Source organism: Schistocerca nitens, chromosome 1 (genome assembly GCF_023898315.1).
Source record: "Schistocerca nitens isolate TAMUIC-IGC-003100 chromosome 1, iqSchNite1.1, whole genome shotgun sequence".
Lineage (NCBI taxonomy): Eukaryota > Metazoa > Arthropoda > Insecta > Orthoptera > Acrididae > Schistocerca > Schistocerca nitens.
The window spans coordinates 356,548,682-356,566,660 of record NC_064614.1 but is presented as its reverse complement, the minus strand read 5'-3'; the positions used below and the strand labels follow the sequence as shown (position 1 = coordinate 356,566,660).

General features: G+C 40.3%; 1 protein-coding gene across 1 annotated transcript in view; it reads right to left on the bottom strand.

Moving 5' to 3' along the window:
- LOC126248845 (transcription elongation factor SPT6) overlaps positions 1 to 17,979 on the bottom strand; it is a 181,317-nt gene that overhangs the window by 105,360 nt on the left and 57,978 nt on the right. The window contains exon 9 of the mRNA XM_049950270.1: positions 11,559 to 11,747. Within this exon, the coding sequence (XP_049806227.1) occupies positions 11,559 to 11,747 (189 nt within the window). The remainder of the gene's footprint in view (positions 1 to 11,558; positions 11,748 to 17,979) is intronic.

Genomic DNA, 17,979 nt, shown 5'->3' with positions numbered 1-17,979 from the left:
TTGTCTTTAAATATGTCTGCTTGTGAGATGTCTGCTTGTGTCTGTATATGTGTGGATGGATATGTGTGTGTGTGCGAGTGTATACCCGTCCTTTTTCCCCCCAAGGTAAGTCTTTCCGCTCCCGGGATTGGAATGACTCCTTACCCTCTCCCTTAAAACCCACATCCTCTCGTCTTTCCCTCTCCTTCCCTCTTTCCTGATGAGGCAACCGTTTGTTGCGAAAGCTTGAATTTTGTGTGTATGTTTGTGTTCGTTTGTGTGTCTGTCGACCTGCCAGCACTTTCATTTGGTAAGTCACATCATCTTTGTATATATATATATATATATATATATATATATATATATATATATAAACACGAAGATGATGTGACTTACCAAACGAAAGCGCTGGCACGTCGATAGACACACAAACAAACACAAACATACACACAAAATTCAAGCTTTCGCAACAAACTGTTGCCTCATCAGGAAAGAGGGAAGGAGAGGGAAGGACGAAAGGATGTGGGTTTTAAGGGAGAGGGTAAGGAGTCATTCCAATCCCGCAATCCCGGGAGTGGAAAGACTTACCTTAGAAGACGGGAATGTACTCACAAACACACACATATCCATCCACAAACACACACACACACACACACATCTAAAAACAAAGATGATGTGACTTACCAAATGAAAGTGCTGGCAGGTCGACAGACACACAAACGAACACAAACATACACACAAAATTCAAGCTTTCGCAACAAACTGTTGCCTCATCAGGAAAGAGGGAAGGAGAGGGAAAGACGAAAGGATGTGGGTTTTAAGGGAGAGGGTAAGGAGTCATTCCAATCCCGGGAGCGGAAAGACTTACCTTAGGGGGAAAAAAGGACGGGTATACACTCGCACACACACACATATCCATCCACACATATACAGACACAAGCAGACATCTCACAAGCAGACATATTTAAAGACAAAGAGTTTGGGCAGAGATGTCAGTCGAGGCAGAAGTCCAGAGGCAAAGATGATGTTGAATGACAGGTGAGGTATGAGTGGCAGCAACTTGAAATTAGCGGAGATTGAGGCCTGGTGGATAACGAGAAGAGAGGATATATTGAAGAGCAAGTTCCCATCTCCGGAGCTCGGATAGGTTGGTGTTAGTGGGAAGTATCCAGATAATCCGGACGGTGTAACACTGCGCCAAGATGTGCTGGCCGTGCACCAAGGCATGTTTAGCCACAGGGTGATCCTCATTACCAACAAACACTGCCTGCCTGTGTCCATTCATGCGAATGGACAGTTTGTTGCTGGTCATTCCCACATAGAATGCATCACAGTGTAGGCAGGTCAGTTGGTAGATCACGTGGGTGCTTTCACACGTGGCTCTGCCTTTGATCGTGTACACCTTCCGGGTTACAGGACTGGAGTAGGTGGTGGTGGGAGGGTGCATGGGACAGGTTTTCCACCGGGGGCGGTTACAAGGGTAGGAGCCAGAGGGTAGGGAAGGTGGTTTGGGGATTTCATAGGGATGAACTAAGAGGTTACGAAGGTTAGGTGGACGGCGGAAAGACATTCTTGGTGGAGTGGGGAGGATTTCATGAAGGATGGATCTCATTTCAGGGCAGGATTTGAGGAAGTCGTATCCCTGCTGGAGAGCCACATTCAGAATCTGATCCAGTCCCGGAAAGTATCCTGTCACAAGTGGGGCACTTTTGTGGTTCTTCTGTGGGAGGTTCTGGGTTTGAGAGGATGAGGAAGTGGCTCTGGTTATTTGCTTCTGTACCAGGTCGGGAGGGTAGTTGCGGGATGCGAAAGCTGTTGTCAAGTTGTTGGTGTAATGCTTCAGGGATTCCGGACTGGAGCAGATTCGTTTGCCACGAAGACCTAGGCTGTAGGGAAGGGACCGTTTGATGTGGAATGGGTGGCAGCTGTCGTAATGGAGGTACTGTTGCTTGTTGGTGGGTTTGATGTGGACGGACGTGTGAAGCTGGCCATTGGACAGGTGGAGGTCAACATCAAGGAAAGTGGCATGGGATTTGGAGTAGGACCAGGTGAATCTTATGGAACCAAAGGAGTTGAGGTTGGAGAGGAAATTCTGGAGTTCTTCTTCACTGTGAGTCCAGATCATGAAGATGTCATCAATAAATCTGTACCAAACTTTGGGTTGGCAGGCCTGGGTAACCAAGAAGGCTTCCTCTAAGCGACCCATGAATAGGTTGGCGTACGAAGGGGCCATCCTGGTACCCATGGCTGTTCCCTTTAATTGTTGGTATGTCTGGTCTTCAAAAGTGAAGAAGTTGTGGGTCAGGATGAAGCTGGCTAAGGTAATGAGGAAAGAGGTTTTAGGTAGGGTGGCAGGTGATCGGCGTGAAAGGAAGTATATATATATATATATATATATATATATATATATATAGACACACAAAGATGATGTGACTTACCAAATGAAAGTTCTGGCAGGTCGACAGACACACAAACGAACACAAACATACACACAAATTTCAAGCTTTCGCAACAAACTGTTGCCTCATCAGGAAAGAGGGAAGGAGAGGGAAAGACGAAAGGATGTGGGTTTTAAGGGAGAGGGTAAGGAGTCATTCCAATCCCGGGAGCGGAAAGACTTACCTTAGGGGGAAAAAAGGACAGGTATACACTCTCTCACACACACACATATATCCATCCACACATATACAGACTTTTTTTTTTTTTTTTTTTTTTTTTTTTTTTTTTTTTTGCAGTTATATTTCTCACCACCGAAGTACACCAGCATGTTGTAGCTCTTGGATTTGGCTATTATCCATGTTTTTAAAACACATTACAGAAGTTCCATTGTGAAGAGGGCATTAATTCTGATGGGTTTGGTATACTTAGATAAAATCTTAATAACAAACAATTAGGTTTATCTTTTCCTCTGAACAAAGGAAATGCCATTTATCTAGACTGAATTTTGCCCGATATACGTGTTATGCCAGGCAGGATCAACGACGACACTGTGGTCATATTTTTAGCATAGTTTTAAATGATCGGGCAGGCTGGGCGACATTATCCATTGGCAGAATCTCTCATTGTTCGTTGTACTGTGACTGTATCCTTAACTACTGTGTCCAGTGCCATCTTTGCCTTGTGTATTCTGACGTTTCCTTACAGTCTTTAAGACTTTGCGGTGAAAACTTTACTGCGGGATGAGGTGGTTAGCTAAAAACGAGAATTTATCATCAGAACAGTTTACTGCTAGGCTTCACAAGAACAACAATCAATGGTGAAGAATATCAACAGTATGCGATTTGCCTAACTACTTTAGCTGCTGACAGCATGAAGGCTAACAAGTTAGAGAGAGATATTGAAACCAAACATCCTTAATGAATGGGGAAACAAAAGGAACTTATCAGGAAACTTTGCTAAAATGAAAATGTAATTTCCATGGCCCTCTTGCCAGATATCACACAGGATTGCTGAATGCAAAAAATCTCACACAGTTGCAGATGCTCTGGTTGTACCAGCAGTGACTGATACAGTATCATCATTTTTTATTGAATCATTTGCTCAACAGCTGAAAAGTATTCCTATCTCTAACGACGCAGTGCATAAAAGTATTTTGGACATTTCTGACGATTTATGTGAGGCGCTAATCAATAATGTGTGTAACAACTGTTTTGCACGTCAAGTGGCCAAAACGACTAATATGTATAAAGATGCTCATTTGATTGCTTGTATTAATTTCATTGTTGAGTTTAACATTCTTGAATCAGTAGATAAGGACAGTTATGTAACTGGAATTTCCCTAGATTATCGAAGGCCTTCAATACTGTTGATCACAACATTCTTCTTCACAAGTTGGAGTCTCTGGGAATCAGAGGACATGTAAATAAATGGCACCTAAACAACAGAGTGCAGAGAGTAGAAATTTCACATAGCACTTCCAAATATTTGGTAAATCACTTATTTGACGCACAGTATGTTAACATAGGAGTCCCACAAGGAAGTTTTCAGGGGCCCAATACTGTTCGTAATTTATATTAATGATTTTCTACAATGTGAGGAGCATGGAGATGCTGATGACAGTAATATACTGATTACCAGCAAGACACCTGGCCTGCTATTGGAAAAAGCCAATGAAGCACGAGCAGATGTTTACAAATGGTCTACAGAGAACAGAGTAACCCTCAACATTAAGAAAACAAACAGCATGTACTTTAGAATAAACAAGAAGCACAAGTCCATAAATTTAAAACTACACAACACTTCAATAACAGATGTAACTGACACTAAATTCCTAGGACTGCACATTGACAGCCGACTAAAATGGAATGAACATGTCATGATTACCTCAAAGAGGGTCTCCATAGCATGCTACGTGCTCAGAGTTCTTGCATCAGTATGCAGTGACATCCGTGTACGGTCAGCTTACTTTGGTTATGTGCATGCCATCCTTAGCTACGGAATAATCTTTTGGGGAAATAGTACCCAGAATTTACAAACAGTTTTCAGATTACAAAAGAGAGCTGTAAGAATAATGACAAAATGCAATCAATGGGCTCACTGCAAAGAATTATTTAAAAACCTGGGCATTCTGATTGTTCCTTGTGAGTCTATTTTTCATACCATAATGTATATTAGAAAAATCTTGACAATTATAGCTTGATCATAACACAAGGATGAGTCATTGCCTCCATTTAGATAGAAAGATTGGGAACACCTAGCATAAGTTATACCTGACATCATATTTTTTTATTCATGTATTATGTATTTATGCCTATGTATTTGTCTGCTAGTTCCATATCAACACACCTAGTATATTTATTTAATCAACATAAATCATCTTTTTTCATTTGTGTAATACACAGAGCTCTGTATTTATGTATGTCAGTTCCACATCGAAAAACCTATGGTTATCAAATAATGTAAATGGCATTTGTTAAGAAAATATTTAGTGCAGTAGCCACCAGAAAGATCGCGGGAGTTGCACATCGGCACGGCGCGTCACGGACAGTAGTTGCCGCAAGTAAAGTCCCGCCCAACAGAGGGCACGCGAGAATTCGGCCGCGCCCTCTGCCCGCGGAACAACTCAGGTAGCACGGGCCGTGCCCAGCCAGTTCACATCGGGCATGCCTAACAGACGGTTCCCGGTCTACATTAGGTGAAGTGCGATGGAAACGTGAATCATGTTACTACATTTAGACTTCATACGATAATTTGTACATTCACTGACGACATCCATACAATGTATATTGTCTAAGGATAGATAAATAAGTACATAGAAAAATTAAAAAAAAATAAAAAGGAATCGATTTTCTGTGAGCTGATACTGGAAACAGCTGCAGCTCAAAGCCTTTTTGACATGATCCACACTTTTTAAAAATCAAAATTGTATTGTGGAACAGGTGAATTAGGGTATCTATAAATGGAGCTTGCTTAACATAAGGAATTCATATTGGATTGCAAGTGAAAGTTAAAGCTGTAACTCCTGATGCAGTACTGACTCACTGTGTGACACAGTGGAAGGCTCTGGGCACTAAAGAACATAGCCCACCACTTCATGAAGTGCTGCAATCAGTTATAGAAACAGTTACTACTATTAAGGCAAAATCCATAAATTCGAGGCTTTTTAAGGTGCTACATGAAGGAGACAGACGCTGAATACACTCAACTGCTCCTTTTTAGTAATACTCAATGGCTTTCAGGGGATGAAGTACTAACAAGAACGTTTGAAATGGGGAAAGAGGTATTCTGTTTCTTAAAGGAGAAAAGCCATTCTCTGGCAGACTGTTCCAGCAACAGAGATTTTCTGGCTGAAATGGTTTACCTCATTGACTTTTCGAGAAACTAAATATTCTTAATGCCCTTCACTTCAATATAATTACACAACTGTACTATCTTGGAATGAAAAAGTAAAGGTTTTTACCAAGAAATTAGAGATGTAGTAATATCAAATGTAAAGTGGCATGCTAGATATGTTCTCTACACTAGTGTTACTGTTAGAAGATCCAGATGGTATGATACTTCCAATGGAGAAAAAAATCTGTCATCTTTATAATTTTGCAAAACTGAAAGTTCACTTTCAAAAGTACACTCCTGGAAATGGAAAAAAGAACACATTGACACCGGTGTGTCAGACCCACCATACTTGCTCCAGACACTGCGAGAGGGCTGTACAAGCAATGATCACACGCACGGCACAGCGGACACACCAGGAACCGCGGTGTTGGCCGTCGAATGGCGCTAGCTGCGCAGCATTTGTGCACCGCCGCCGTCAGTGTCAGCCAGTTTGCCGTGGCATACGGAGCTCCATCGCAGTCTTTAACACTGGTAGCATGCCACGACAGCGTGGACGTGAACCGTATGTGCAGTTGACGGACTTTGAGCGAGGGCGTATAGTGGGCATGCGGGAGGCCGGGTGGACGTACCGCCGAATTGCTCAACACGTGGGGCGTGAGGTCTCCACAGTACATCGATGTTGTCACCAGTGGTCGGCGGAAGGTGCACGTGCCCGTCGACCTGGGACCGGACCGCAGCGACGCACGGATGCACGCCAAGACCGTAGGATCCTACGCAGTGCTGTAGGGGACCGCACCGCCACTTCCCAGCAAATTAGGGACACTGTTGCTCCTGGGGTATCGGCGAGGACCATTCGCAACCGTCTCCATGAAGCTGGGCTACGGTCCCGCACACCGTTAGGCCGTCTTCCGCTCACGCCCCAACATCGTGCAGCCCGCCTCCAGTGGTGTCGCGACAGGCGTGAATGGAGGGACGAATGGAGACGTGTCGTCTTCAGCGATGAGAGTCGCTTCTGCCTTGGTGCCAATGATGGTCGTATGCGTGTTTGGCGCCGTGCAGGTGAGCGCCACAATCAGGCCTGCATACGACCGAGGCACACAGGGCCAACACCCGGCATCATGGTGTGGGGAGCGATCTCCTACACTGGCCGTACACCACTGGTGATCGTCGAGGGGACACTGAATAGTGCACGGTACATCCAAACCGTCATCGAACCCATCGTTCTACCATTCCTAGACCGGCAAGGGAACTTGCTGTTCCAACAGGACAATGCACGTCCACATGTATCCCGTGCCACCCAACGTGCTCTAGAAGGTGTAAGTCAACTACCCTGGCCAGCAAGATCTCTGGATCTGTCCCCCATTGAGCATGTTTGGGACTGGATGAAGCGTCGTCTCACGCGGTCTGCACGTCCAGCACGAACGCTGGTCCAACTGAGGCGCCAGGTGGAAATGGCATGGCAAGCCGTTCCACAGGACTACATCCAGCATCTCTACGATCGTCTCCATGGGAGAATAGCAGCCTGCATTGCTGCGAAAGGTGGATATACACTGTACTAGTGCCGACATTGTGCATGCTCTGTTGCCTGTGTCTATGTGCCTGTGGTTCTGTCAGTGTGATCATGTGATGTATCTGACCCCAGGAATGTGTCAATAAAGTTTCCCCTTCCTGGGACAATGAATTCACGGTGTTCTTATTTCAATTTCCAGGAGTGTATTTCAGTGACGATTTTGATGAATCAAATTAGATTAAAAATCCATTCAAAAATGCTCCTGGACCATCATGTCTAAATATAAAGGAGAAGAGCAACTTATTGGTCTTAATTGTGATACTTCACTGAAGAGTAAATTTAATGAAGTGTCTTTTTTGGAGTTTTGGATACACATTAGCAAGAAATTCCCAATGCTGAGCAAAAATGAAAGAAGATCCTGATTCCTTTTGCAACTAGATACATGTGTGAGACTGGTTTTCCAGCTCTGAAGTCTAACAAACATTCAAATCTAAATGTAAGCGACGAACTTCTGAGTGGCTGTTTCTGCTATTACACCACATCTCGAAAAACTTTCTTCTCAAAAGCAAGCTCATCCACCACACTAAACTTTGCAATTTAAATTTTAAATGCTCTTGTAATTTTTGTTTGCTGATTAGTAAATACTGTTCATTTCACAGTTTCTGAATAAATGAAAATCTGGTAAAGAGGAAAAAAGTTTCAGAACCAATGACATAGAAAAAATTTACCTAAGAAGTTAAAAAAGACAATAAATGTAAATTTCTTTCATGAAAAACATTTTTTTTTTATTTTGGAAAAAAAAGTTACAAGCGTGTTAATACGCCAAACTTGTGAACAACTATTGGTTGCCAATTCAATGTCTGTACTATTAATAAACTGGTTTATTGATTTTTTTTTTTTATAAAGTACTAGTGACCCGTCCCGGCTTCACATGGATATATCAGACAACATTAGGTAACAGAATATCATCACATTCCTACAGTCGCGCACACCACTTGCCAGCATAGGCTACTGCAGTGTCTAAAGGCATCAGTGACTGTCCAGCCGCAACCTGCTAACAATGTGAACTGTGCATCAAAAGGCTATGCACATCTGTGACCGGTTCATGCCTGATACACGAGGTAAGAGCTGGCCATTAGCCGGAAATCACCACTGAACACGATTGTGCCACTGCAGATGGTACGGTATGTCGCAGCTCCCTTCATTGGCACGCGATGTCCCTCCAAACTCCAGTGAAATATGGAACAGATAAGATTCGTCGATCCTGGGAATTTGCCGACTTAAGCACAAGTGTGTCACGAGTACCAAAATCTCTACTATAGTTCCTGAGAGTAGCTTTCAAATATAGGCAGTGGGAGACTCTAATTTACAACACGTATAGAAGGAGAATGTATGTATATATGCATAGAGTCTGGCAATAATAATTTCACATGGCTCATTGTCCTGGTACAAGTCTCAATTGGACATCACTTTGGCAACTCGTGTCTCCCTTTCCAGTCATCCAACCAGGACAAGGTGACCTACTGTTTAATTGGGGACCTAAACACGTTGTGTTTTTCGTGAATCTCCACATCATTGAGAGGTGATTGCTAGATTCACAGACAAATATAAAAATCTGTGGTCCAACCAGGATCCAATCCCACAACCTTTTGGTTATCAGGCATGCACCTTACCACTAAATCACCTCACGTGACTTAGATGCTGCATCGCGAAAGGAGACATACATTTACCATGTTTAACTTCTGGTCTATGTCTACGTAATGGAGAGGTGAATGCTAGGTTAAAAAACCAGAGTGAAAAATCTGTGTCCAATCAGAATTCAATCCCGCAAGCTCCGGTTTTCAGGTACACACCACCATGCCCAACTTCTGCTGAAGTTTCACTGCTGCTTGGAGTTGTGAAAGCTGTACTGCTAGACGACAATGCCATCATTTTCACAGCAATGGCACACATTAATTCATCGTAGTTCAGCCAATTTTCACAAACTATTTACAAATAACATAAACGAACCTTCCCCGTTAATCACTCTATCTATTAGTCAAAACTGGATCAAAATAATCAATTTTTGATAATACAATGTAATTGGATGGATAAAAATTCTACTCTCAAAGTGGCAGCAGGAGAATACAGTATACTGGCAGAAGTAAAGCTGTGAGTACCGGGCGTGAGTCGTGCTTCGGTAGCTCAGATGGTAGAGCACTTGCCCGCGAAAGGCAAAGGTCCCGAGTTCGAGTCTCGGTCGGGTACACAGTTTTAATCTGCCAGGAAGTTTCACAGTATAAAAAAGATTTTACATCTGCAAGCTTTTGGAGCCAGTGACTCCACGTTCTGGCAAAAGGGTTGAAGGGAAAGGAAGATGGGTGAAGGAAAAGGACTGGAGCGATTTAGGAAACTCTTCCTTTCCCTTCAACTCTTCTGCCACAAGGAGGAGCCACAGTCTTGTTTGTTTGTTTGTTTGTGTGTGTGTGTGTGTGTGTGTGTGTGTGTTTTCTCCTGCCACTGCTTAGAGTAAAATTTTTATCTATACAATTACATTATATAAAGTACATTTTATTTTACATTTTCATATTTTTATATCATTTCTTAAATACCCTTGAAAAACAGTTTTCACTGTATATACTTTTAAATGTCTCTTAAATCACTTCAGTTTTTTGAAAGGATGATGAAAAATATATGAATTATTGTCCTGTGTTACACTGCAAGACAAATAAATATTATAAAAAATATATGCTCATCAAAAGTCATGAGAAACCCAGTACTCAAGATCCTTAATGGGACACTCAAATATAGGGTGTCCAGAGATTAAGTATTGTTTTGGTAGAAAATGGGGGTGTAGACATATGGTGTTTAGTGGACTGCAGGTGCACTGTAGATGCAAAAGTTGTAGTTGTTGCTGAAAATGATGGATTGGCTTCATGGCATGCCTAAACACTGGTTCTATCATTAAAGGTAATATTAACTCCGTAAGTGAAGATATTCATTCTAGCTTGGAGGTTGCAGAGGTTGTTTTATGGTGAAATTCAGATGAGATTTGACCACCAATTCCATAAACCTCGACCTACTGATACGGCGATTCAGCAATCAGTGAATAAATTTAAGCACCTGGTACCATTAAGAACAAGCTTGGCCATCAATCAAACTCTGCTGACTGAACTGAAGACATCAGCACATCCATTGAACACAGTCTAAAATTGGTGTGGCAATTGTCAGTGGAACTGGACATTCCACATTTGACGGTAGATAATGGGTTGTGATGCATGCTGGAAAAAAGCTTTACCATCTGCACCAATTACATGTGAACGATTTGGCAGAGCATGTGGACTCATGGCAGGATTTGCTTGCAGTAGATGCAAATTGTAACATCCTCAACCAAATCTTATTCAGTGACAAGGCAGCCTTGCACACTTGTGGAAGGATTAACCAACATAACTGCATTATTTAGGCTGATGCACCACTAGTAGAGCACCTAAAATTCCATCAAGATTCTCCCTAAGTTAATGTGTGGATGGGAGTATCCTTTGACAAAATGTATGGTTCATGTTTCGTCGCTGAAAACTCCATCAATGGGGCGATATTCTTGTATATGCTGAAACAGTTTCCTGTACCACAATTTGTGTAAGATGGAGCACTGTGTAATTATGTCTTAGATGCCCATATGTTTTTGAATGATGCGTTTCAGGAAGAAGGATTGGGTGTGCATGACCCATGATTTGAGCAGGACGTTCTCCCGACCTCACACCCACTGGTTTCTTTTCTCGAGATTTATCAAGGGACGTGTGTTTTACCGATATTATGTCAAACCACTGGCAAGCTCCAAGACAATCAGAAGAACTGGTGCAGCTATAACCACACAAATGTTCCGGAATGTCTTTCGTGCCACAGCCAGCAGGTGGGAGTTGTGTGGGAATGTGAAGGATGCTCATGTTGAATGTAACATGTGACTAACATACGCCACTATAAATAATAAGAACACAATAATTATTTCAACAAATTCAATACCTAATTTTTGGACACCCTGTACATGCAATGTTACACGATGTGCGAGGAACTGATTTCTCAATTTCATTTACTGCAATGTCATATGAAATGTAATAGTTCCATTCTTTCTTTCTCTGTCCAAATAATAAGAGCAGTTTTTGTTATGCAAGTTTACCAATATAGGAACATCTTAAGTACAAAGGTAATCTCCCTTTACTTGTAATATGGGCATATAAGTGCCTTTTAACTACTCTTTAAAGTAAATAAGATTTGCCTGTATTCCTAACAGTAAAATCATCATTAAGCATTTTTTACTTACCTTTTCATCAAATTTATACACTTTCCATAAATCATTTATATTTAATTCAGGCTGAACATATTCTTTTCTGTAGAAGGCGATGAAAGGAACTTCCAAGTGTTGATTTCGCATAAAATCTAAAGCCTTTTTGATTTTTCCGACAGTTTGAGGACCTTTTCTCGACCTATCTCTCATATCTCCATGTCCATCCTAGGAACAAACAACAGAATAATGCATGAATATTTATGAAAGTACACTTTTCAGTTACACAACAGCAAACATAAGATCAAAGTTTTCAAAGATAATAATAATAATAATAACTACATGGCAACACAGGCTACAGATCAGATAGAAAAACTGAGAAAAGACATCGGACAGCTAACACAATTTATAAGAAATGAAATGTCAGGGGGGGGGGGGGGGGGAGAAAAACACGAAAAAGGTTAGGTAAAATCTCACAACAAGAAGCGATAGAGCAATTAGTTGAAAAGAAGCAGAAATTACAAGCATTGGCCAAATGACTTAGAAGATACAAAAAAGTGAAAATAGAAGGAAACAAAACCAAACATTCAACACAAACCAAAAGAAATTTTACCAGACAATAGATACCACACACATTAAAACATGCAATCCACCAAACATAACAGACATGGAACACTTCTGGAGCAACATATGGTCAAACCCGGTACAGCATAACAGGCATGCACGGTGGATACAAGCAGAAACAGACACATACAAGATGATACCACAAATGCCTGAAGTGATAATTTTGCAACATGAAGTCACCCAAGCAATTAACTCTACTCACAATTGGAAAGCCCCTGGAAAAGATAAAATAGCAAATTTCTGGCTAAAGAAGTTCACCTCAACACATTCACATCTAACTAAATTATTTAACAGTTACACTGCAGACCCATACACATTCCCTGATACACTTACACAAGGAATAACTTATCTGAAACCTAAAGATCAAGCAGACACAGCAAACCCAGCTAAATATCGCCCCATAACATGCCTACCAACAATATACAAAATATTAACTTCAGTCATTACACAGAAATTAATGACACATACAACACAGAACAAAATTATAAATGAAGAACAAAAAGGCTGTTGCAAAGGAGCACGAGGATGTAAAGAGCAACTGATAATAGATGCACAGGTGACATATCAAGCTAAAACTAAACAAAGGTCACTACACTACGCATACACTGATTACCAAAAAGCTTTTGATAGTGTACCCCACTCATGGTTACTACAAATATTGGAAATATACAAAGTAGATCCTAAATTGATACAGTTCCTAAACATAGTAATGAAAAATTGGAAAACCACACTTAATATCCAAACAAATTCAAATAATATCACATCACAGCCAATACAGATTAAGCGTGGAATATACCAAGGAGATTCATTAAGTCCTTAATAATACAAATTATGGATACAATATTACAGGAACATACCCACACAAAATCACACATTTGCTATACATGGATGATCTAAAACTACTGGCAGCAACAAATCAACAACTCAACCAATCACTAAAGATAAGAGAAGTATTCAGCAATGATATAAATATGGCTTTTGGAACAGACAAATGTAAGAAAAATAGCATAGTCAAGGGAAAACACACTAAACAAGAAGATTACATATTGGATAACCACAGCGACTGCATAGAAGCGATGGAAAAAACAGATGCCTATAAATATCTAGGATACAGACAAAAAATAGGAATAGATAATACAAATATTAAAGAAGAACTAAAAGAAAAATATAGACAAAGACTAACAAAAATACTGAAACCAGAACTGACAGCAAGAAACAAGACAAAAGCTATAAATACTTATGCTATACCAATATTGACTTACTCATTTGGAGTAGTGAAATGGAGTAACACAGACCTAGAAGCACTCAATACACTTACACGATCACAATGCCACAAATATAGAATACATCACATACATTCAGCAACAGAAAGATTAACATTAAGCAGAAAGGAAGGAGGAAGGGGATTTATCGATATAAAAAACCTACATTATGGACAGGTAGACAATTTAAGAAAATTCTTTATAGAATGAGCAGAAACTAGCAAAATACACAAAGCAATCACTCATATAAATACATCGGCTACACCACTACAATTTCATAACCACCTCTACAACCCTTTAGACCACATAACATCAACAGATGCGAAGAAAGTAAATTGGAAAAAGAAATCACTACATGGCAAGCACCCGTATCATCTAACACAGCCACACATCGATCAAGACGCATCCAACACATGGCTTAGAAAATATATACAGTGAGACGGAAGGATTCATGATTGCAATACAGGATCAAACAATAAACACCAGATATTACAGCAAGCATATTATTAAAGATCCCAATACCACAACAGATAAATGCAGACTTTGCAAACAACAAATAGAAACAGTAGATCACATCACAAGCGGATGTACAATACTAGCAAATACAGAATACCCCAGAAGACATGACAATATAGCAAAAATAATACATCAACAGCTTGCCTTACAACATAAACTTATGAAACAACATGTTCCCACATACAAGTATGCACCACAAAATGTACTGGAGAATGATGAATACAAATTATACTGGAACAGAACCATTATAACAGATAAAACAACACCACATAACAAACCTGACATCATACTCACCAATAAAAAGAAGAAATTAACACAACTAATCGAAATATCCATACCCAATACAACAAATATACAAAAGAAAACAGGAGAAAAAAATTGAAAAATACATTCAACTGGCTGAGGAAGTCAAGGACATGTGGCATCAGGATAAAGTTGACATTATACCAATTATGCTATCAACTACAGGAGTCATACCACACAATATCCACCAGTACACCAATGCAATACAGCTACATCCAAACTTATATATACAACTACAGAAATCCGTAATTATTGATACATGTTCAATTACCCGAAAGTTCCTAAATGCAATATAACATATACCGTACAGTTAAAAGGAAGTCACGCTTGATCAAGGTCCGCATCACTTTCCATTTTTGACCAGACATAACGTCTGAGAAAAGAAAGAAATAATAATAATAATAATACATGCATGCACTGTGGTGCAACATATCGACTAATAAATTACACGTTCCACTTCTACTCTCTCAGGCCAATGAAAGATGTTCGTGGAAACTGGGAATGTTATTTAACAATATTAGGAAAAGGAAAGATTGTTGCTCATCAGAAAGATGAGCTGCTGACTTGCAGACAGGCACAATGCAAAGATTGTTACACATCAAAGCTTCTGCCCCAAGCCACACACACACACACACACACACACACACACACACACATTCATTCTTTCACTGCTGAAGTACTCTTTGGCTGAGAGCTTACATGAGTCAGTCTTTTTGTTGTACCTGTCTGCAACCCAACAGGTCACCTATATGGTGCACAGCAATCTGTCCTTTTCCTAATATTGTTGATATTGCAACCTGGAGTTTCCATTGTTTGGAAACATTGTTTAATGCGTGCTCTGGTTTGCCATATATGCTAGATGGAGTGTAAAAGGCATAAGGCTCAAAACATCAACAAGGCACAGCAGCGAGTGAGCATCTCCAACTGCTGTGGAGGCCCACTTATGCTTTGGCATAGTGGTTTGGTATTGCCTTGGAAGTCATGGGGAAAAGGGTGCAGACAATAATGTCAATGCCAGAAAAATTGAGGATTATATGAAGTATGTCATCCTGTAATGTCAAATCAATGTATGAATTCCAGTCGCAATCTATGCTGAATTATCAGTTAAAAAGATATCTGTTTCACCCTCAGATATAAATGAAGTTATACAGTGGAAACATTGTGATTATAATGCAGAGGAGTTACTGTAAAACTGATTACATCATTTTTGTAGCTTGAATAGATTGGAGTCTCTTTCAGCACCAGCCCACTGCAGAAAGTGAAGAAATAATATCACAAGTCCACTGCAATAAATAACTTCAGGAACGGTGACGTGTAAGGTAAAAGTTGGCACACATATCAACTGGGTGACACAGACTGTACATCACATCATACCAATACCAAAACCTCACTCATTACACTGCAGTGTATGTGCACACACATGAATGCATGCACGCACGCACATATGCACGCAAGAAAGCGCGCGCACGCGCGCCCACACACACACACACACACACACAAAAGGGAGAGAGGAAGGGGACACACACACACACACACACACACACACACACACACACACACACAAAAGGGAGAGAGGAAGGGGGTAGGCAAGGGGTAATTGCAAAAATAAGACTCACGATAAACTCATTCCTCCACTAGCAAGAAAGGAAAATAAACACATGCTGCAAAAATTCTTACATAAATACTGGGCTATCAGTTTCATGGCAGAAACCAGCAGCCAACATGTAATGTCACTTTTCACAACTTACTTGCATGCAATACCGTATTACAAGTATCACATTAGATCTGCCCAGGTAAAAGAACTGCTATCCATATACCCACTAAAACTGCAAGTCTCTTATCTGTATGCACAAGTCTTTTATCCACAACTTCAGGCAATGAAGTTTTGTAAAGCATTTCCACTTGTTTGGTACACTACGGCTCTGATAATAGGCTTCCACAGGTCTGAATTTTCAAGTGGTAAAGTCCACACTCAGATTTGATGCTTTCCTGCAAACCGCTGCCTGGACATGGCTATGTCAGTAGTCTCAAATTTAAACTAATTTATTTCTTTATCTATGAGTGAGAAAAAAATGTTTGTTTTTTATTTATGTTTAAGACCTTTTACTGGGAAGAAATTTTGTACCTGTTTTTTAACATCTTACAGATGGACCTCGTGATCTACATTTTGTACAATAAGAATGTAGAGGCCGATCCTGACCACTAATACAACATAGCCTGTCGTATACTCAATAGGTTCCAGAAATTATAACATTTTGTCATAATTACTGAAATGGATTTTGTAAAATATAATGCAGGAGATTGATTGTCGCAACTGGCTTCAAATTTGGAAGGTCCTCAGGAATTTTAATGTCTCTTTTAGTACTACCAAAACTAGTTATACTGTCCAGCCCCACAATTTTGTTTTAACAAAGTTGACATCACAGCTTTGTGTTCACAGTGAGAATGCACTTTCATACAAGTGAAAAAAAGCTATTAAAATTTGGTTTTCTTCTTACCATTAGAAAATGTAAACAAATTTATGCCAAATTGACAGTTTCAATATGGTTTCTTGGATCAATATTTAGTCACCTTGTTACCCATTACACAAAATCAAACCTATAGTGTTAATTTTGTTATTGTTATCACATTCTCACAACCTGTTTACTCCAACATGCTCTTTAGCTGGTCACTCAAGCACTACAAAGCCTTAGCTGAGGGTAGCAGAAACTGTGCTACCACACCTTGCATGTCGCCAGCACCCATGGATGACAGACAGAATGAGCTTTACAGATTGCACGAAAGATACAATCACAGTAACACACGGCCAGTAAATGCAGGTAAAGTAGTTGTAAACAGAAGCTAAGGAAGAAACAGGCTTTTGTTAACCTGCAAGCATTCAAAAAATGGCTGCAGAAAGAAGGTTTTAGCTGCCCTTACAACAGACATGTGGTACTGCTTCACGAAATCATGTTAACTGATCACAAATAAAACAATTTGATAAAAATTGTACAATAATATTGAAAATGTCCTTTAACTTTTGAACCACAAGGCAAATCTTATAGCAAATACACCAAATAGTACATGCATCCACACTAACTTCTAAGAATAATGAAGGTACGCTGCAGTTATTGGAAAACATAAAGATGTAGGTATGAATTTTGGATATGAACAGGGAGGTGTAAATGTGCAGCTCAAAACACTAAACAACACAAGAACTTTACGAAAGGGTCATCTTCTCATCTGGAAAGTATTAATCAAAAGATCAGAGAATGGCCAAGACTGATAAATAGAGAGAATTTCGCACTGGTGGGTATAGCAAAGATGGTAAATAAATGACAACAAAAAGAGAAAAAAGAATAACATATAAATAACAGCAGAAACGAAAATTTTTAACAATACTCAAACTGAAAAAGTGAAAATCATCTTACATAATTCAGCACAATATGAAAAGAATAGTGACACCCATACATATAACACTAGAGCAAAAAATAACCTTGAACAGAGAGTGAAAATCTCATTCTGGAAACATCCCCTAGGCTGTGGCTAAGCCATGTCTCCGTAATATCCATTCTTTCAGGAGTGCTAGTTCTGCAAGGTTTGCAGGAGAGCTTCTGTTAAGTTTGGAAGGTAGGAGACGAGGTACTGACAGAAGTAAAGCTGTGAAGACGGGGTGTGAGTCGTGCTTGGGTAGCTCAGTTGGTAGAGCACTTGCCCGTGAAAGGCAAAGGTCCCGAGTTCAAGTCTCAGTCCGGCACACAGTTTTAATCTGCCAG